At 38.9% G+C, this 21,718-nt stretch overlaps 1 protein-coding gene across 1 annotated transcript in view; it reads right to left on the bottom strand.

Moving 5' to 3' along the window:
• Nucleotides 1-1,339: 1,339 nt before the first annotated feature.
• Nucleotides 1,340-21,718, bottom strand: part of LOC149265466 (protein EDS1B-like) — a 39,925-nt gene continuing 19,546 nt past the window's right edge. The window contains exon 2 of the mRNA XM_089404021.1: nucleotides 1,340-1,400. Within this exon, the coding sequence (XP_089260147.1) occupies nucleotides 1,340-1,400 (61 nt within the window). The remainder of the gene's footprint in view (nucleotides 1,401-21,718) is intronic.

The raw sequence follows: 21,718 nt of genomic DNA, 5'->3' as shown, positions 1-21,718 counted from the left end.
TCTTAATCTCCTTTGGCTATTGCATCATTCGGTATTAGAGTAGTAAGGTAATTAAAAGAGGAATCTAAGTAATGTAGGTTGTCCCTATCACCGATCTATTTGTCAAAGGATGGCATTTAGAGTTGGAAGAGGTAGAGATCAAGGAAGAGGTTGAATAATGGTAAATACAGAGTTGAGGGAATATGTGAGAACTCTATAGTGAAGGCAATAAGCCATAGAGGCCGCCGGGAATTTTGATCATACATGTGATACAAGTGATGAAGAACTTGCAAGGAGGAAGATGAGATAGTTGTAGAACCCCAAAGGTAAGATTTTAAAGTATATTTTGGTCGAGGCTTCGGGTCAAAGGAAGAAGTAGTTACATATAGTGGAAGTTTGGATCCATAAGAATTGGTGGATAGGATAAATTCTTTGAACAAGAATTTTGAGTATGCAGATATACCAAAGTAGAACCAAGTTAACTTTATTATCGCAAAGATGAGAGGACATGCGGCTTTATGGTTGGACAGGGTGCAGGAAGAAAGGGCCTTGAAGAACAAAGTAGAGCTCAAGAGAGGGAGTAGGATGACTGATCAATTGGATCATACATTCCTTCCTGAATGTTATCAATTAATTTTGTTTATGAAGATGAATAATATTATAAATATGAATTTTATAAAGTGAACATTAGACCACGATACATAGAGGGCACACTGTTGGAAATAATAATGAGAGGGGGGGGTGAGTCAGTATTATCAAAATTATTTTTCAATTAATACAAAGATTTGTATATGCTACTTCAGTTAGTGAAAACAACGTATACACGCAACTCCAGTTAATGAAACCCGCGTATAACTTTCAAACTTATAATTTAATTTATTCTTCAGATATTGATCATTAATCTGTGTGTCAGAACCATATAAACAGTAACCAGGAACAGAGAAATATAGCAGACAGTCACACACAAGAACACAAGATATAAGGTGGAAACCCAATGTGTGTGAAAACCACCTGCTGTAATTCGTCTCTATCTTATTTTAATTAGAAACTTCTTTTTACAATGTTTCTGTACTGGTGCAGTCTTATACCAGTACACAGGCTGCTACCTGCAGAAGGCTACAACCTTCTCTCGTTCTCCAGCTTCTCCTGGAAGGGAGCTACAACCCCCTTTGCTCTTGTACTAGTTGAGGTACTAGTACGTAGGTGCTAACCTACAGAAGGCTACAACCTTCTCTTTTCTTCTAGGGACCACGTTTCATAAATTTTCAGACTGGATCCATTAATATCAATCAAACATCAAGTATATTTGCATTAACCAAACTCCTTTGTACAAACAAATACTAAATCAACCAATAACTTCTCAGAACACTGTAACTAGAAAATGGAACCAGTAACCAAATACCAATTCTGAACCCAGAACACTGCAGCAATAAACAAAAGTAGCTAAAACATATTTCATGAGATATACGTTACTTCAATATGTGGAACCTGCGTGCATACACTTATGTATCAAGGCCATACTGCATATACGTTGTTTTTAAGTTAGTGAACCAACGTGTATATGCGCCTCTGCTGCGCTGAACCTGCGTACAGATCTATAAAATATAATTTATCCTTTTTACTTATTCAGACATTAGTTATACCCAGATTATCATATTTATAGATCACGTCATGCGCCAAATATAACAGATCAAAAATTACACAAAGATACTTCTCTTTAAACCGCCTTAAGATCTTGACCCAACAATAGAACTTATCCTTCTCCTTAAGTTCCTCCTTCATTCAGAACTAGTTATGCACCATAATCCAATGACAGTATTCTAGATCTTGCTCTTCATAAGATATTCAATCCTTCAGTTGATACATTTCCAAATGATCTCCTTCCCTTTTTATAGACTTAGGCCTTACTCAAACCATGGTCCAAAACCATAGAGATCCAATACTAGGGACTCAATACCTGGGTTCAACACTTTGGATGCAATACCAAGGATCAAAACCATAGGTTCAAATATGTCAGACTAAATACCATGGACCAACCATAAGTTTTCCCACATGTACACGCTTTTCTTTGCATGAAAGTGCGTGCATACATATACGCGCCTTTTGATTGGTACACCCGCGTGTATACACGATTTTGTTAAGAGGAACCTGCGTATACCTCATCTACCCTTTGAGTGAGTTGCCATTAAGGACAACACCTGTGCCATAGTGCCAAACCTGTGTCATAATGCCAACAATCTCCCCCTTTGGAATTGATGGCAACCCCAAGTCACTCAAAATCGTTCCCCCCCTTTGACATCAAGGGCAAAGGGTTATGCTCCCCCTGAATACATGCTGAATTGTCTGCTCTGCTGTGCTGTCCAAGCTCCCCCTAACTGTAGGTAAGGTTTGCAAGAAGATACATAACTTTATACATTGTAAATGACTTTCCTACCATCAAAGACTCATACATACATCCATCTCCCAACCAAGTTGGGATTGACTCATCTATGCAACCAAGTGGGGATACACCAAGAATTTACACTTGATAAAACAAGAACATTACTTCATCCATCCCAGGCATAGTGGGGAAACCAAGATAGGCCATTACATGACCTTGATAAGAAAAGAAATACATGACATAGAGACGAAATATCTACAGCAAGACTAGCATCTGTCAATCATCAATCTCAATCATCATTCAGACCAGCAACCATGCTCTTCCGCATGCACCTGTTCCACCTGAAATTAAAAAAACTGTGAATGTAAACCAAGATCTTCTAAGATAATGCCAACAATGCATTATTATAAGAGTATATGCTCCCCCTGAACCTGTGCCAGATGGTCTCTACCAGACCTATATCAGACTCTTTTCAACCTGAATCTGGCCCAATGTTTTTCTTTAAACCATCATATACACGACTGTATCTTCATAAACCAGCATATGTATGCAGATCCTCCTCATGAAACTCGTGTACAACCACTTTTCTCTGAAACAAACAAGATTCAGCAGCAAGATGATGCATCAACTACCCCCAGCTTCTGTCTGAGGTATTCAAATGTCTCCCTGGGCAGTGGTTTGGTGAGTATGTCAGCAACTTGTTCCTTAGAGGGAACATACTCCAATTTAACCTTTTGTTCAAGCACTTGTTCCCAGAGAAAATGATACTTGATAGGTATGTGCTTAGTCTTTGAATGCATGACAGGATTCTTTGAAATACTGATTGCACTTGTATTATCACAAAAAATGGAGATAGGTGGAGTACAAGTGATTTGCATGTCTTGCAATGTTTGCATCATCTAAAGGAGTTGTGTGCAACAAGATGTAGCAGCTACATATTCTACTTCAGCTATAGATAATGCAATTGAACTCTGTTTCTTGCTGAACCAAGATACTAATCTAGGACCCATGAAGAATGCACCACCACTAGTGCTTTTTCTGTCATCCACGCTTCCTGCCCAATCTGCATCTGTATATGCATGAAGTGTGAGATTTTTACCTCTAGGATACCATAAGCCATAGTTTTGAGTTCATTGAAGATACTTGAAAATTCTCTTCACTACCTGAAGATGAGTTTCCTTTGGATTTTCTTGAAACCTTCCAACTATTCCCACTGCATGCATAATGTCTGGTCGGGTACCTGTTAGATAGAGCAGACTACCAATCATGGATCTATAGGTTGGTTGATGTACTGCTGTTGATTCATCATTTGTGCTGAGGCTGCATCCTGTTACCATAGGGGTGCACACTGTTTTTGAATCCTCCATCCCATATTTCTTCAATATCTGCTTGAGATACTTGGTTTGTGATAGAAAAATACCAGCTTTGTTTTGTTGGACAAAGAAAATATGTGAGCTCACCAAGAATGGACATTTCAAACTCTTTCTGCATTACCAAGGCAAAATTTTGACTCATGTCTTCTTCATTGCTACCAAAGATGATATCATCAACATACACAACAAGTATTAGCAACTTATCATTGTCAATTTTTATATATAGATTACTATCTGTTGATCCTTTTATAAAACCTTGTTGATGGAGGTACTTATCCAACCAATAATACCAAGCCCTTGGAGCCTGTTTAAGGCCATAGAGAGCCTTTTTGAGTCTGCATACAAGTTTTGGATCATTTCCAAGAATAAACCCATCCGGTTGTTCAATATATACTTCTTCATCCAAGTCTCCATTCAGGAAGGCAGACTTCACGTCCATTTGAAATACTTTGAACTTCTGAAAGCTAGAAAGAGCAAGGAACATTCTTATGGCCTCAAGTCTAGAAACTGGTGCAAACGTTTCTTCAAAGTCCATACCTTCTTGTTGAGCATACCCTTTACAAACAAGTCTGGCCTTGTTTCTAATCACATCTCCATTTTCATTCAGCTTATTTTTGAATATCCATTTTGTTCCTATGACATTCTTATCTTTTGGTCTAGGAACCAACTCCCAAGTGTTATTTTTTTCATTCTGCTCAAGTTCTTCTTCCATGGCCTTTACCCAGCATTCATCTTTGCATGCCTCTCTTACATTTTGTGGTTCAGTGGTGGACAGTAATGCTAGATAACTTGAATCTTCTGAAATGGTTCTTCTTGTTTGTACATCTGCCTCCTTTTGCCCCAAAATTTGGGTTTCTAGGTGATTCTTCTGAACGTACCTGGATGGAGTCTTTTCTTCTATTCTTATATATTCTTCTGGTGCCTCATGTGTTTCTTCTTCATCATGAATCTGATTTGATGTTGAAGGATAGTCTTCATCATCTTTGAAATCTTCAGATTTTACTTGCCTAGGAGTGTTCCCTTCTTCATCAACCACTACATCAATACTTTCAACAATTTTTCCAAGTCTTTTATTGTAACACTTATATGCTTTGCTGTGAGGAGAGTAACCAAGGAGAATGCCTTCATCTGCTCTAGGTTCAAACTTGCCAAAATTTTCATCAGTCTTTTTGATGTAGCATTTGCTTCCAAAAATTTTGAAGTATTTTACCGTGGGAGTCTTACCATACCAAAGTTCATGAGGAGTCTGAGTGCTGTTTACCCAGACGTTTGTCTTGTTGAGGATAGTAACTGCAGCAAATGTGGCTTCACCCTAGAAGGTTGCAGGAGTTCCAGATTCATCAAGCATAGCACGAGCCATTTGTTGAACCGTTCTGTTCATCCTTTCAACTACTCCATTTTGCTGAGGATTCCTTGCAGTAGAGAATTCCCTTCTTATTCCATGTTCTTCACAAAAATCGAAAAATTCATCCGAGGTAAATTCCCCACCTCTATCAGACCTAAGGCATTTGATTTTGCGATCTGATTCATTTTCAACCAAGGAAATGCTTTGAACTTTTCAAAGGCTTCGTCTTTATGCTTCATAAGTCCTAACCAACACATCCTGGAAAAGTCGCCAATGAACAATATAAAGTATTCTTCTCCGTGAGGTGACCTTTTCCTAGATGGACCACATACATCAATATGGACAAGTTCAAGTGGCCTGCTAGCTGATCCTTCCTTCTCAGGGAAATTAGTTCTGGTTTACTTACCAAACTGACATGATTTGCATATTGTATTGTCTGGAATTCTGATGTCAGGGAGATCACGAACAGCCTGATATTTACATCCTTTCCTTATCTGAGAGAAGCTCAGATGCCCCAATCTTCTGTGCCATAACCAGTGTTCATCATTCTTGCTTAGATAGCATTGTTTTTGTCCTCCCTTGAGTATGTATAAATTATTTGGAGTTCTTATGCCTTTGATCACTATTTCTCCTATATCAAGCTCACGAACAATGCATCCATTTGATCGAAATATTACTTCATTTCCCTGATCACATATTTGACTGACACTCAATAGATTATGCTTTAAGCCATCAACATACATAACATTTCCAGCTTTGACCTTTTCTTTCAAAAGAACAAAACCTTTACCTTTTATGAGTGCAGGGGTGTCATTTCCAAATGAGACCTTCCTTTCCTTTTCTAAGGCACTATATGACTGAAGTTTTTCTTTATCACCTTTCATATGTTTCGAGCATCCGTTGTCGATGTACCACTGATTTCTTGTCCTTCCGCATATAAGGCTATCCCACATCTTTCTAATTGTGATTCTTTCTTTTTCCATGTTTTGGGACTCAATGAAACTTGCTCCTTCTGAGTTGTTTGCTGAAACCTACTCCTGCATTCAGAATCTTCATGACCGAAGTTGTTACAAATAGAAAATTCTATTTCATTCTCAAGAGCAGAAAAGTTATTGTAGGTTCTTTTCATGATCCCAGTCATACTCCTTTGTTTTTGAGCTTCTCTAGTCATGATGGTCTTGTAGGCAACACATTGAGCAGCTTTATGACCAAAGTTATGACAAGAGAAACATTGGCCATTGAAGAAATTCCTGCGATTATCAAACCTAGCGACCAAATGATTGTTGTTTCTATTGACATCCATTCTTGAGGCAAATTGAGAATGATTTACCTGTGGTTGGTTTTAGCTTCTGTTCATCCTTGAAGTAGATTGCCCCCGATTTACTTGATAATCTTTGTTCATTCTTGAAGTAAATTGTCCCTGATTTACCTGGTGATCTGCATTATACTTTTGTTGTCGATTGTCAACCTGTTCACTTCGCCTTGCTGCATCAAGATAATTTTTGGAGGTGGATGGCTTTTGTGCTTGCTTCTGTGCTTGAGATGCTTCTTCAGTATATCCAAGACCTGTCTTGATTAGAGGAGAATGCTGCATTTTGATAATCTCATCTAAAGTTTCAGATCCTTTAGCAAATCTAAGATTAAGAGCTTTTGATTTCTCAATATCTTTTCTAAGTCCCACAACTTCACATTCTAACTTATCATTGTGTTTTTCTCTTTCAGCAATTTGGAATGTCAGAGTATCTATAATCATATTCTTTTCTTCTAAACAAATTTTGAGTTTAGAAATTTCTTCATAGAGATCTTCTTCATTTATAGCATCTAATAAATCATCATCTTCAAAAGCCATCAAAAGTCTATAATCATTACATTGTTCATCTTCATCACTATTTGAATATCCATCACTGTCTTCATGTGTATAATAGCTCTTCTTACTTACATTCTTTTTTCTGTTCCATCTAACTGGTTCCTTACCTTTGTCAAGTTTATCTTTATGAGGACACTTGGCAGCATAGTGACCGACTCTTCAACAAGCAAAGCATTTGAAAGGCAGCTTACCTCTGAATCTTCCAGTTCCCCGTTGAAGGTTCTTGACAAAGTTTGATTCTTCCTCTTCTTCTGACATATGTCTTGACTCATTATAATCTCCTTTTCCTGAGGCTTTGAATGTAGCTTATCTCCTGTATGATGGTCCTCCTTTTCTCATTTCGTAAGCAGTTAGGATTCTGTGCAGCTGTGTGTTATAGACATATTTGGGCACTGCAACCCCAATCACATATGTCCATAAACCAAGGGCTTCTAAGTCCCTAAAAGTGTTGTTTCATACCCTAAAGGAGCAAGGTCAGCTAATTACATCATCTCCCAGAAGTTTTCCATGAAAAACTACTCAGAACTGGTCAAAGCAGGACCATACAGACTGCCCAGTGCTAAAGGTGCGATGCATATCGCCTGCCACATGCAAAAAGTGCGATGCATACTGGAAAGCCCTTCTATAAGGTACGATGAGTGAGAGAAGACAAATGGCACAAGCAGTTTGCTAGGTGGAAACCCAGAGAATCTTCTAGAAGCTGCTCATTTGACACTTGCCTCTCTGAGTTCGCCCAGGGATGAGTAAGAGATCTAAAATCTCCAAGTGGAACCAAGAACTATCAGAGAGATGACACTAATCAAAATCCCAGAAGTTGACTCACCCCCTTGCAAATATCTATAAATGGCTCCCTCATCCAAGAGATCCAGAGGTTGGAATTTGGTAATTTGCAAAGAGGTGTTGCTGGTTTCGCTTTGAAGACATTGTTGGGTGATCTTGCTTTGTGTGAGGTGAAGAGGGCTTTCAAGCTAGGAGGATGGCGCTGGGCCAAACCGAGTGGTTGTAATCCTCTCTTCTATGACTTTTACTAATAAAGCTATTTGAGTTTTCCTCCATATTCTTGTGTATCTCTGAATACTGTGTTTGTTATATGCATTTGTATGGTTAATATATATCTGATCCTATATTGTTTACAGTGAAAGATATTTATGCTTTGATGGTATTATGTTGCTGTGAATCTACAGGTGCTCTTTGAAGCTGGACAAGTAAGGAAGCAGTGGCAAGATTCTGTTAAAGGGGAAAGGAAACAAGCAAGGAGCCAAGCGGAAGACTGAGGTTAGTACTCTCTGCTTCTTTCTCATCTCTCTCTCGTAAAGGAAAAAACAAGTGACTTTAATCTGTTTGTTTCTAATCTAGCTACCCGTCTTAGTGGGACTAGCAGCTCTAAATAGACACTAGATTTCCCGGTAACACTGTGACATGGTAATGCTCTATAGATTCTGCTTTTCTTCTATGGCAGAAACTTTTGAATCAAACTTAGGAGACAAAGATCTTAGAACCTTTTCAACCAAAACAACTTCTTTTATTTCTTCACCCAAGTTTTTCATACAATTAACAATCTCATCTATACGTAGGAAATAGTTAGCCACGCTTTCATCATTGTGCATTCTAAGATTTTCATATTGAATTCTGAGAGTTTGTAGTTTTTCTCGTTTCACCTGATCATCTCCTTCATAGCTCAGAACGATCTTCTCCCATATTTCTTTAGCGGTTTTGAGCTGCATACCCTTGACAAATTTTGATTGAGATAGACTCCCTAATAGAGTATTGACAGCCTTTGCATTTTTTTCATACTGCTTCTTACCAGTTGTATCTGTAGGAGTTGCTGATGGAAATGTGTATCTTGTTTCCAAAATATCCCAAACTTCTGTACCAAGAGATTGAAGATAGGCAGTGATTCTCACCTTCCAATAGACGAAGTTTCTCCCATCAAAAATTGGTGGCCTGATTGATGCTTCTTTTTCGTAGTTTCTCATGATGATGGATCTTCCTTCAAGCGATCAAGATTCTTCTGAAGGACCTGCTCTGATACCAATTGTTGGAAATAATACTGAGAGGGGGGGTGAATCAGTATTATCAAAATTATTTTTCAATTCATACAAATATTTGTATACGCTACTTCAGTTAGTGAAAACAACATATACACGCAACTCCAGTTAATGAAACCCGCGTATAACTTTCAAACTTATAATTTAATTTATTCTTCAGATGTTGATCATTAATCTGTGTGTCAGAGCCATATAAATAGTAACCAGGAACAGAGAAATATAGCAAACAGTCACACACAAGAACACAAGATATAAGGTGGAAACCCAATGTGGGTGAAAACCACCTGCTGCAATTCGTCTCTATCTTCTTTTAATTAGAAACTTCTTTTAAAAATGTTTATGTACTGGTGCAGTCTTATACCAGTACGCAGGCTGCTACCTACAGAAGGCTACAACCTTCTCTCGTTCTCCAGCTTCTCCTAGAAGGGAGCTACAACCCCCTTTTCTCTTGTACTAGTTGAGGTACTAGTACGTAGGTGCTGACCTACAGAAGGCTACAACCTTCTCTTTTCTTCCAGGGACCACGTTTCATAAATTTTCAGACTGGATCCATGAATATCAATCAAACATCAAGTATATCTGCATTAACCAAACTCCTTTGTACAAACAAATACTGAATCAACCAATAACTTCTCAGAACATTGTAACCAGAAAACGGTACCAGTAACCAAACACCAATTCTGAACCCAGAACACTACAGCAATAAACAGAAGTAGCTAAAACATATTTCATGAGATATACGCTACTTCAATATGTGGAACCTGCGTGCATACGCTTCTATATCAAGGCCATCCTGCGTATACGCTGTTTTAAGTTAGTGAACCAACGTGTATACGCGCCTCTGCTGCGCTGAACCTGCGTATAGATCTATAAAAGATAATTTATCCTTTTTACTTATTCAGACATTAGTTATACCCAGATTATCATATTTATAGATCACGTCATGCGCCAAATATAACAGATCAAAAATTACACAAAGATACTTCTCTTCAAACCACCTTAAGATCTTGACCCATCAATAGAACTTATCCTTCTCCTTGCGCTCAGGTTCCTCCTTGATTCAGATCTAGTTATGCACCATAACCCAATGACAGTATTCTAGATCTTTCTCTTCATAAGATATTCAATCCTTCAGTTGATACATTGCCAAATGATCTCCTTCCCTTTTTATAGACTTAGGCCTTACTCAAACCATGGTTTAAAACCATAGAGATCCAATACTAGGGACTCAATACCTGGGTTCAACACTTTGGATGCAATACCAAGGATCAAAACCATAGGTTCAAATATGTCAAACTAAATACCGTGGACCAACCATAAGTTTTCCCACATGTATGTGCTTTTCTTTGCATGAAAGTGCGTGCATCCGTATACGTGCCTTTTGATTGGCACACCCACGTGTATACGCGATTTTGTTAAGAGGACCCTGCATATACCTCATCTGCCCTTTGAGTGAGTTGCCATTAAGGACAACACCTGTGCCATAGTTCCAAACCTGTGTCATAATGCCAACACACACGTGAGAGATTTTCCATCTATATCAATGATTTGAGATTTGAAATTTAGGTTGAATACACTCTAATGTAATAGAGATCTGTTGAAGAAGCTTATGAGGTTGCATTGAAAAATGAAGAAATGTTGATGAGGAAGCATATTCAAAGAAGGGGAGTAAGGTGTTCTGGAGGAAAATAATAACAAAAGAAGAGAGAAGCTAGCAGCTCAGACCAACAACTCAAACCAGAAAGAATCAGTGATTCCAAAGGGAGAAGGTCTTCTTTAAGAGGATGAGGAAGAGGGAGAGATCAAAAAGTGAGATGTTATACTTGTGGTGAATTGGGTGATTTTTCATGGGACTGTCCAGATAATGCTGTAAGGAGAAGACACGCAAAAGTAATACGACCTGAAGTTGAAACTCCAAAGGGGGAAGAATAATGTGTCAATATTCTAGAAGAAGGATAAGATTTAATGATGAAGCGAAAGATACCAGGAAGAGACAATTATGTTGGTGAAATAGTGAAAATAAGAAGCTTATTCAGGACAATTTCTAAAGAAAAAGCTAAATGTTGCAGGTTGATTGTTGATAATGGTAGTTCTTACAATCTGGTTTTCCTCAAAAATGGAAGAGAAATTATAGATGGATAGGATGCCACATGCTACATTGTATAAGGTTTCATGGTTGCAGAAGGGACAACAAATATTTGTAAGTGAGAAATTCCAAGTGGAGTTCCAAATTGGAAAATATTAAGAACAAGTTCTTTGTGATATTTTGTAGATGGATACTTGTCATGTCTTTCTAGAAAGACCCTGGAAAGACCTACACTTTTGAAAAAGATGGAAAAAATCATGTGCTACTACCAATAAAAAATGAAGGGATCGGAGAGATATTGGATCCAACCATACTTTTGATGAGTGAGAAAAAAATGCCAACTAGGGATGTAGAAAATAGGGAATATGACAAAAAATATTGTAGCAAAAGATTTGAAGGTGACTAATTTGCCTTGAACAAACTAGAACTTATTTAATTTTGAAGATAAAATGCTTAATGAATGGTTTCCAAAAAAAATTGCAAAACAAATAGTGCTTTTGAATAGAAAAAAATGGATATGAAACATGAGATTCAAATGAATCAGTAGTAGTTAATAATTCTGAAGGATAGTAGCGTAAGAAGTTTTGGAACAATGATGCAAATGGTAAAGTAGTAGGGTATCTTGAGGAAAAATCGAACACAGGACAACGGACCCAACATGGATGGTTCCAATTAATCTATGCAATTTTTTGATTTTCAATTACCTAGATAGTAAAAAGAACATTTTTCGTAATCTAGGAGAAACAAATTCAGGAAAATCATGTGCCATCTCAAGATAAAAGTTGGAAATCTCAACTACATCTAATGAAACTATGATGGAAGAAATGGATGAAAGAATTACTTAAATGGGGGAACCACCCAAAGAAGAAACCTTCGGTATCTGCTGCATTGTTACAAAAAGGCAGTCGAATGGGACCTCATGGACAAGAGTCCATGAACAATTTGATGTTTTGGTGTATGATGTGGGAGCATCATGCAAAATATTTACTTTCCATGTAACTTCTAGAAATCTATGTTTCTTGAGTGGATGGTGAGGTGTGTTCCAATAAATGTCTTATTGCCCAAATGTAGCTTGTTATTATCCAGAAATAGAAAGATACCTATTGTGTGTTGGAATTGTATTAGTTCATTAGGATTTTTCTCCCTATTTTTTCAACTAGATCCTACTGTTTTGGATACAAACAAAATCTGGTTGTAACCATTTTGGGGCTACATATTAAGAAAGAAGAAACCTCTGGAGAGCAAATTAAGGAATAGTGTGTAGAATTGTATTCTAGGAATGAGTTCGATGGAATGAAGAACAAACATTTTATTCTCTTTCAGTGTCTTGAAACTGATATATCTTCTATCCATGCAACTAATTTTACTGTGTACTAACACTTATGTGTGAAATTGAGGTGATAAATAGTTAGCGGTCATGAAGGAAATTTATTTGACTTAATTTCTAGATTACTGGAGTGAATCACTAGTTGCATTCCAAATTGTGATTTATAAACATTCTCTAGTAAGTCAAAAGTTTCATTCCAAATGCAATTTATAGACATTCTCTTGCGAGCTTATGAGAATGCATAGGAAAAGGGACAATGAAGTAGCACATTGTTTTCAGGTCATGATTTCTTGAAATTAGATTCAATTACATTGAAACCACTCATGTTTCTTAATTCTCTGTGCTAAGATGCAAGATGTTCATTTAAATTTTAATGTTAAGTTTTAATTAAAATACCTTCGTTTGGAAATATGTGTAAAGGAACATTCGTGATTTGATTTGGATCATTTCTAGGATGTAAGAAATTGTTGTGATTTACCTGGGAAAATTGAAAAAAAAAATCATTTTAATCTTATATCAATTATCAATTGGATATATCGTATGGCTAGAATTAGAGTTGAAAAGTCAAGTCTTGTTCGATTTTTTTAAGGTTTTAGCTATTTCATATATTTTTGAATAGTAATTAAAAAGAGTTATTTGATGTAACATTTTTATTTAAATAATGTTCCGCATCCACAAGAAATTAAATAGTTATATTTGTAATTGCATCATATTAGTTGTTCAATTGTAGATGGTACGATTCTTTTTAGCTTGGAAATTAGAGTAAATCATCTTTTCTTTTTACACTGGAGTTTTTCTAAGTGGTTCTTAATTTCCTTTTGTTAATACTGTTGGGTTGTGTTATATTCTTTCCATGACTAGCCCACATAATTAATTGGGGGGTTAGAAGGGGGACGAAGCCCCCCTTCGTTGTGTCGATTGCATAGTGAGGGGAGTCACAGGGGGTTTGAGGGCCCCGAAAATTTTTGGTTTTGGACCCTATATTAAGTTGGGTTGACCTACCTATGGTTTTGTGCATGTTTTTCACACATGGTTTTGGACTCGATGGTTTTTCAGTCCATGGTTTTGGACGCGATGGTTTTCGGTCCATGGTATTGGATGCTTTGGCATGTATAAATATGTATTGTAACATTGAAAGGAAGATAATGAAAAATCAAATTGGTAGTCCCAGTTTTGGGATCCACGGGAAAATCTCTGTGTATATGTGTTTTATGTGTTATGCTCTCGCATTGTTTATTTTCTGTGTTTTAGAATTCGTATGCAGGTAATTTCTGTATGGGGTTAAAACCTACATTTGGTATCGAAGTTGTTTTGGCTTCGAGGGGACGCCTTTGCTGCTAAGGGGTTTTTCTCGGGCCTGTGATAGACCCTATTCAGTGGGAGATTTGCGGCATCAATTCTAGTGGTGAAATAAGGTGGCGAGCAGTGGAAAGATAGAGATCGAGAAATTTAATGGTCAATGTTTTGAGTTGTGGAAACTCAAGATGGAGGATCTGTTGGTGGATAAAGATCAGGGGATCGCGATAGATCCAGGTACTAAACCAAAGGGAGTTTCTAATGAAGAAAGGAAGAAGTTGGATCGGAAGACAAAGAGCACAATACGATTGTGTGTCTATGATTCAGTATTGCTGAATGTATCAGGGGAAGCTACAACAAAGGTTTTGTGGGACAAGTTAGGGACTTTGTACCAATCTAATTCTCTGTTAAATAAACTGTTCCTACGGAAAAAGTTGTACAACCTGAGGATGAAAGATCAAGTCTTGGTGACAGAGCATATGAATGCGTTTAATACTATGGTAAGTCAGTTATTGTCTGTTGATATTATAATTTCATATGAAGATAAGTGCATCAATTTGTTGTGTTCTCTACCAGATTCGTGGGATAGTCTGGTTATTGCAATAGGTAGCAATGCAATTGCCTTGCAGTTTGTTGAAATAGTCTCATCCTTGCTGACGGAGGCAATAAGACAGAAAAATATGGAGAGCCAGAATGGTGATGCTTTGTTTGTATGAGGACGGTCCCAGAACAGAAACAAAAATAAGTCATTGAGTGGGAGGTCTAAATCTAGAGGGAGATCTAAATCTCCAGGAAAACATGTAAATGTGGTGTGCTGGAAATGCGGAAAGGAAGGGCACTACAAAGGGGACTGTAAATCTAAAGCTCCTAATAAAGGAAATGGATCTGATGATGCTCCTTCTATAGAGACAAAAACCACCTCAGATGAAGGTTGGGATGTGTCCTTGGCTTCTTCAAGTACACATGTATCTCACGAGGCATGGTTGATTAACTCAGGTGCATCCTTTCACTTCACTCCCCATAGAGAGTGGTTCTATGAGTATGAGAAATATGATGGTGGTGATGTCTTCTTGGGGGATGATAGGAAAGATAGAATCTTTGGTCGTAGAAAAGTAAAGTTGAAGTTGCAAGGTGGAAGGGTTAGAACACTTCCGGGTATCTGCATATTCCTGCATTGGCTAGAAATCTGATTTCTGTAAGCAAGCTGGATGATGCAGGTGTAAAAATAGTGTTTGGGAAGGATACCTACAATATGGTTTGGGGGGCACTGGTATTGATGCGGGGAGTTCGAATTGGAACTCTGGACAAGCTGTAAGATAGCACTATTGTTGATGGGTGCAAAAGTTTTGTGGTTCTTGAAAGTGGAGCAGAAAATCTAGTGGTCTCTGGAGAGAAGACCATGTTGTGGCATCAAAGGCTTTGACATATTAGAGAGAAGGGCCTTCGAATACTTCATGGTAAAGGTATGGTAGAAGGTATGAGTAATATCTCTTTGGATTTTGATTTGTGTGAAAATTCATTATATGGGAAACAGAATAGGGTGAGTTTCCCCTCTGGTGGTAAGAGGGCGAAATATATATTAGAGCTTGTGCACAGTGATGTGTTTCGACCTGTGAAGGTTCCATCACTGGGTAAGTCTATGTACTATGTATCCTTTATAGATGACTTCTCAAGGAATACATGGATATATTTCCTTAAGAATAAATCTGAAGAAGAAGGTAAAGGTGGTGAGGACAGATAACGGTGGGGAGTTTCATAGTAAGGAATTTGAAGAATTTTGTAAGAAGTGTGGTATAGCACGGTAGAAGACTACTCCATACACAACTGAGAAAAATGGAGTTGCAGAAAGAATGAACAAGATGTTGATGGAAAGGGCAAGAAGAATGCTCAGTGGTGTTGGGTTAGGACAAGAATTCTCGCCAGAGGTGGTGGAGACAACATGTTACCTTGTCAATAGATCACCTTCATCAGCGTTGGAGGATAAGAATCCACAAGAGGTATGGACTAGTAAGAAACACTCTCTTTCACATATGAGGGTATTTGGATGTGATGCATATGTACATGCTCCAAAGGAGAAATAAACCAAGTTGGATAGTAAATATGAAAAGTGCACATTTATTGGGTATAAGGATGGTTTAAAGGGTTATAATCTTTGGAACCTAGTAATAAGGAAGGTTGTGTACAGCTAAGATGTGGTGTTCAGAGAGGTGAATGATGTTATTAAACATTAATTCCAACCTAAGGAACTTGAGAAGATAGAGTTTGAGATAAAGGAGGAAGAATCAGACTCTACAGCAGAGGAGGAATCAAAAGATGAAGAGCCACAAACTCCGGGTGTGAGAAGATCAGTTCGAGAAAGAAGGCAGCCAGAAAGGTATAGTCTATCTGCTTTCTGTTCAATTTTTACTTTATCTATTACTGATGACAATCCTAGAACTATGAATGAAAAAGTAGATTCGAAGGATGGAAAACTCTGGAAAGAGGCCATGGTTGATGAAATGGCATATTTGCACAGAAATGAGGCTTGGGATCTGGTGGAGTTACTGGGTGGAAGGAAACCCATTGGCAACAAATGGATGTTCAAGAAGAAGACAAATGCAAAAGGAAAGGTGGAGAAATACAAAGATTGGTTGGTAGCAAAAGGTTATTCCCAGGTGCCACGAATTGATTTTGATGATATTTTTTCTCTTGTTGCCAAGGTAACTTCTATTAGATTACTTTTATCTGTTGCTGCAACTTTTCATTTTGAGGTAGAACAGATGGATATGAACAGAACGTTTCTTCATGGGGATCTGGAAGAGGAGATCTACATGAAGCAACCTGAAGGCTTTGCGGTGAAGGGTAAGAAAGAACTGGTATGAAAGTGAAAGAAGCCTTTGCATCGGTTAAAACAGTCACCAAGGATGTGGTATCAGAAATTTGATACATTTATACGGGGACTTTGCTTCACCAGAAGCAAAGAAGATCAATGTGTGTGTTTTAAATTAATTGGTGACCGTGTTATTTATCTGTTCTTGTATGTGGATGATATGCTGCTAGTTGGAAATGACAAAGAAATTATCTAGGATTTGAAGACCCATTTGTCCTCCAAATTCGACATGAAAGATCTTGGTGTTGAAAACTATATTTTGGGCATGGAAATTAAAAGAGATCGGACAAAGAGGAAGCTTTGGTTAAACCATAGGAAGTATGTCGAGATAATATTGCAGAGGTTTAATATGCAGGATAGTAAACCGGTGAAGGTTCCTATTCCTGTAGATGTAAAGTTATCTGTTGAATAGTGTCCAAAGACACAAGATTAGGAAGAGGACATGTCTCGTGTTCCATATGCAAGTGTAGTCAGTAACCTGATGTATACAATGGTCTGTACTAGACTAGACATTGCACATACAGTGGGAGTATTGAGCAAGTTTATGTCAAAACCAGGGAAGGAGCACTGGACAACAGTGAATCGGGTTTTCAGGTATTTGTGTGGCACTAGTGATTCTGGCTTGTGCTACGAAGGAAGACTAGGATTGGACAGAGCATTGGATATTCGTGGCTTTGTTGATGCAAACTGGGCTGGAGATATGGATCAGAGAAGATCTACAAGTGGGTATGTGTTTAACCTATTTGGAGGTGCAGTCAGTTGGATGAGTAAGAAATAATTTGTAGTGGCACTATCAATTACAGAGGTAGAATACATGGCAGCCACTCATGCAAGCAAGGAAGCAGTATGGTTGCAGATATTGTGTTCAAGTATGTGGTTGGTATAGGGAGCTATAAGGATAGACTGTGACAGCAAAAGTGCAATTTTCTTGGGAAAAAACCTTGCATATCATTCAAAGACAAAGCACATTGATGTTCAATATCACTTTGTGAGGGATATGATAGAAGACTAAAAGGTGTTGCTGGTAAAAGTGGACACTTTGAAGAATACTGCAGATGCATTAACAAAATCCGTGAGCACTGAGAAGTTCTCTTGGTGTAGAGAAACAATGGGCGTTGCAGGGCTGCATAAATGACTAAGCTCTCTTGTGGCCCCCTGTGGAAGGAAAACAACAAGTGGGAGAATGTTGGGTTGTGTTATATTCTTTCCACGACTAGCCGACATAGTTAACTGGGGGGTCAAAAGGGGGGCAGAGCCCCCCTTCGTTGCGCCGATTGCGCAGCGGGGGGAGTCACAGGGGTTTTGAGGGGTGCTATTTCATATATTTTTGAATAGTAATTAAAAAGAGTTATTTGACGTAACATTTTTATTTAAATTATGTTTCGCATCCACAAGAAATTAAATAGTTATATTTGTAATTGCATCATATTAGTTGTTCAATTGTAGATGGTAGGATTCTTTTTAGCTTGGAAATTAGAGTAAATCATCTTTTCTTTTTACACTAGAGTTTTTCTAAGTGGTTCTTAATCTCCTTTTGTTAATACTGTTGGGTTCTGTTATATTCTTTCCACGACTAGCCCACATAGTTAACTGGGGGGTTAGAAGGGGGACAAAGTGGTGGGCTCCAGTATTGCAGCAATAATGCTGCAACTCCTGGGACTCCCTTCTTTACTTTTATCAACCCAGTAGTTCGTAACAAACTTGGAAGCGATGGTGCTATATGCACAAGTACTAGCTCTTGTCGCAGCTCTCACTGGATCAGCTGGCACAAGTCCGCTGGGAGCTTAAGCCAACTTCTATGAGCTTTGATAAGAAGCTTTTAATGATGATGGATGAAAGCTAACTCAAAGGAAGCTAGTCTACTTGCAGAAAGAAGCTAAAAGTGAAAAAGGAATGCAAACCCTAGCAAACCCTAGTTCTACAGACTAACCCTACCGGTGCAAGGAAAAAGATGAAAGCAGTGGAAATGGATGCCATTGACTTCTAGAAATGTAGAATGCATGTGACTAAGCTACTCTTGCAGTGAAATCTGAAAAGGAATGTCTTTTTGTATTTTTAAGTAATCTTGTAGAATTATTATGCATGTGCTTAATTGTTTTGACTGTGCAGAGGTTGATTGATGGAAGGAAATGGTGAGGGCGCTTGCAGGAGGTTGGGAAGGTGAGAAGAGGGCCTAAGGGGTCCCTAACACCCTTCCAGAGAGTTTCACAGTGATCGAATCTCGAAAAACCACTCTCGTGATCTTCTACAGGAAGTTTGCAGGGGTTCTACAGGATGTTCCGAAAGGAGATTTTGGAGGGTTGATGGTGGAAGAAAGGTGGAGAAGTGGAAATGGAGGTTGGATGAGGGTGTGAAGAGGTTTAGAACCTGGCAAGTGAAGCTGAGAAGTGATGAGGATGGTTGGATTTGTTCAAGGAGGGGTAGAGCAATGTTGCACAAAAATATGGAAATTAGGTCAAAGTGAGAAAGTGTGGCAAACGAACAGCAAGAATTTGAGTTAGAGGATGGAACAGGTTGCGTTGATGGAGGAAGGGTAAGCAGGGAGGTTTCTCAAGTGTTCTGCACACTACTTCTTGAAACTGACCAAACAAAGATCATGCAAACCAAGTATCTAGCTATTCTAACCTAATTTGACCTAGGAACTAGCAATCAAGATGAACAGAAATCCCTTGGTAGAAAATCATGTGAAACAACTTATGAAAACCAAGCAAGAATGAACCTAAGCATGCAATCACATCTGGTATCAACTTTTGCAACTGAGAAACTAACACTAGCAATTGCATGAAGAAGCAAGAACAATGTTTTTGTGGCAGCAAGGACACCGTGGTCTCAGCTCATGGTCCCGAGGAGGGAGAGGTGAGATCCAAGGTTGCTTGATGGCCTTTTTTCGAAGATATTTTTTGCTATCAACCTATCACATCACTCTGAAACATGAAAGCTTTTTCAATCATCAAAACTGACCTAGATAACCAAGCAAGATTTTAATCTACTAACAGAAACTATTTTATGAAGACAGTAAAGAAAAACATATAACAGTACATGGAGGAGGTCCTGGCACTTGGGTTGGGCCCAACCCCAAGAGCTACAGGCTCCTGAAAGAAGCTTAGAACTGATGCAACATTAAATTGGTTTCCATTACTAAAAAACAACCATGTCCAAAATGTGTTACAGCAGAAGCTCCAAAATGGGCTCAGAAATAAAGCAGCACTATAGTGCGAAATACAAATGTTCAACAAGTAACCTACGAAGGCTAGAAGCCTTCCTACTTATGCACTACGAGGACCTCCAGCAGTCCTCCTTAATTCAAGGGACTTGGCTGCTCAAAACTGCAGTACTCAACCACTCCATAAAAGCTGCTCAGCTGCCTTTGGAAATCAACTTTGGTGGGTTGCTGAACTCCGAGCTGATGGTGGAGAACTCGAGGAAGGGGTCATTTAGTGCAGGAGACACCCTTCCTATGAATCCTCAGCCTTGTCCCCTCGTATTTGGCTATCAAATGGTCCATAAATGCTTGACCTTGGTCCAAAAGTTGTCCACAAATCTACAGCAAACACGTATTAGCCTTCATGGTCAAGTGACTATTCTCATTCATTCAATTAGCATAAACATACTTCAAAATCATACATAAACTATGAAGAATGGTGGATAAATGGAGAACAATAGGCAAAATGAGCCCAATAAGTTACCCATTTTTGGGGCGCATCATCACCCCCCTACTAAATGGGTTGCTCATCCTCTGAGCAACTAATCTAGCTCATCATCCTTGATAGCTTTGACTGACTCCCTCACGTCCCAGGCCTCCGAGGTGATGTCTTCTTCTCGGTCATGAAATCCTGCTTTTCTTTCTACTTCCTCCCACTGCCTGTTTTCCTCTTCTTCCCTGACTCCTTCCAACAATCCTAAAAGCAAGGGAGGACTGAAATTTAGGCCGATCCAATTGGCCTGCAGATTTTGCATTGACTGTTTATAGAGGGGTACCCTTGCCAAGGCTTCCCTCATCCTGGTTGGGGAGTGGTATTCTCTTATTTTCAAACTGTGGGGCAGTGTGTTCCACCTCCTTGTGCAAGCATGAATGCAGTTATCCCCCAACAGTCTTTCCATGTCCTCAAAGTGGGCAATAGCTTGAGCTTGTCGTTCAATGTAATCTGGTAAAACCTGAGGGTTGTTGGCCAGGTGCTGATGGGCATGTATTAAAGTTGATGTATCCTTTGGTTCTGCCATGATCATGAGTGGTTCACTCAGCTCCCTGTTCATAATATCCTGAATCTCTGCTGCCCTCTTTTCCTCATGATTTAACCAGGAGGCCATGGCCATAAGTTGCACATCTCCCAATGTAGCATTGGGGTCCCAAAGAGTCATGTTTGGAAGGGCCAAGTTGTGTAAATAGAATTCGGATAACTTAGCCTTATCCTCTGCTGAGCTACTGTCACACAAGGTCATGAATTGATGGTAGCTTTGAAATGGAATGGTGCCCCTTTGGGCTAAGGTGTTAATCTGGAACTACAACCATTGATCTTTAAGATATAGGGCATATGACTTGGCAAGTTGCCTACACTGCAAGGCCTCTACTGCCCAGCTGGCCATGCAAGCCAGTTGGGCTTCCTTTTCTTGTACCTGTTGCTTTAGAGACTGTATTTCCTCAGCTGTCTATGACTCCTTCTCCTGTAGCTGTTTTGTTAGCACCTCAACCTCGGCCTGCAGCCCATCCACTTTCTGTTGTTCATCAGAGGTTTCTTTGTCTGCTGAAGGCTTTTCCTATTGCTGTTGTTCTCCTAGAATGGAGGGCCTTTCGTCCTTATGAATTCCCTGTAGCCGTAGTTGTTGTTTCACCAGCTCGTTCTCTTCTTGTAGTTTGGCCCTCTGACTGCTTTCCACATGCTTCACCATGGCCAATTCTCTCCTTGACTCCCTAAGTTATTCTTCTAGGTGGCCTATGTCTGCCACACCCTTGGACTTGGCAATCCTCATCCAAGTGTGAGTCCTAATTCTTTCTTCTTCCAGTGCAAAGAAGAGTGGCACTGCAAATTTCTGGGGAATTATTTTCCTGGCTTCTAACAGGTTATAGTATGAGTCCAAGATGGGCTGAGGACTTGGTTCCAATATTTCCTCTATCTTTTCTTCCTCATGTGATTGTTTGGCCGCCTTTTC

The sequence above is a fragment of the Pinus tabuliformis genome, chromosome 6 (genome assembly GCF_031772625.1).
Source record: "Pinus tabuliformis cultivar Carrire ecotype Pingquan chromosome 6, CPIR1, whole genome shotgun sequence".
NCBI lineage: Eukaryota > Viridiplantae > Streptophyta > Pinopsida > Pinales > Pinaceae > Pinus > Pinus tabuliformis.
This window is presented reverse-complemented; position numbering and strand designations above follow the sequence as displayed.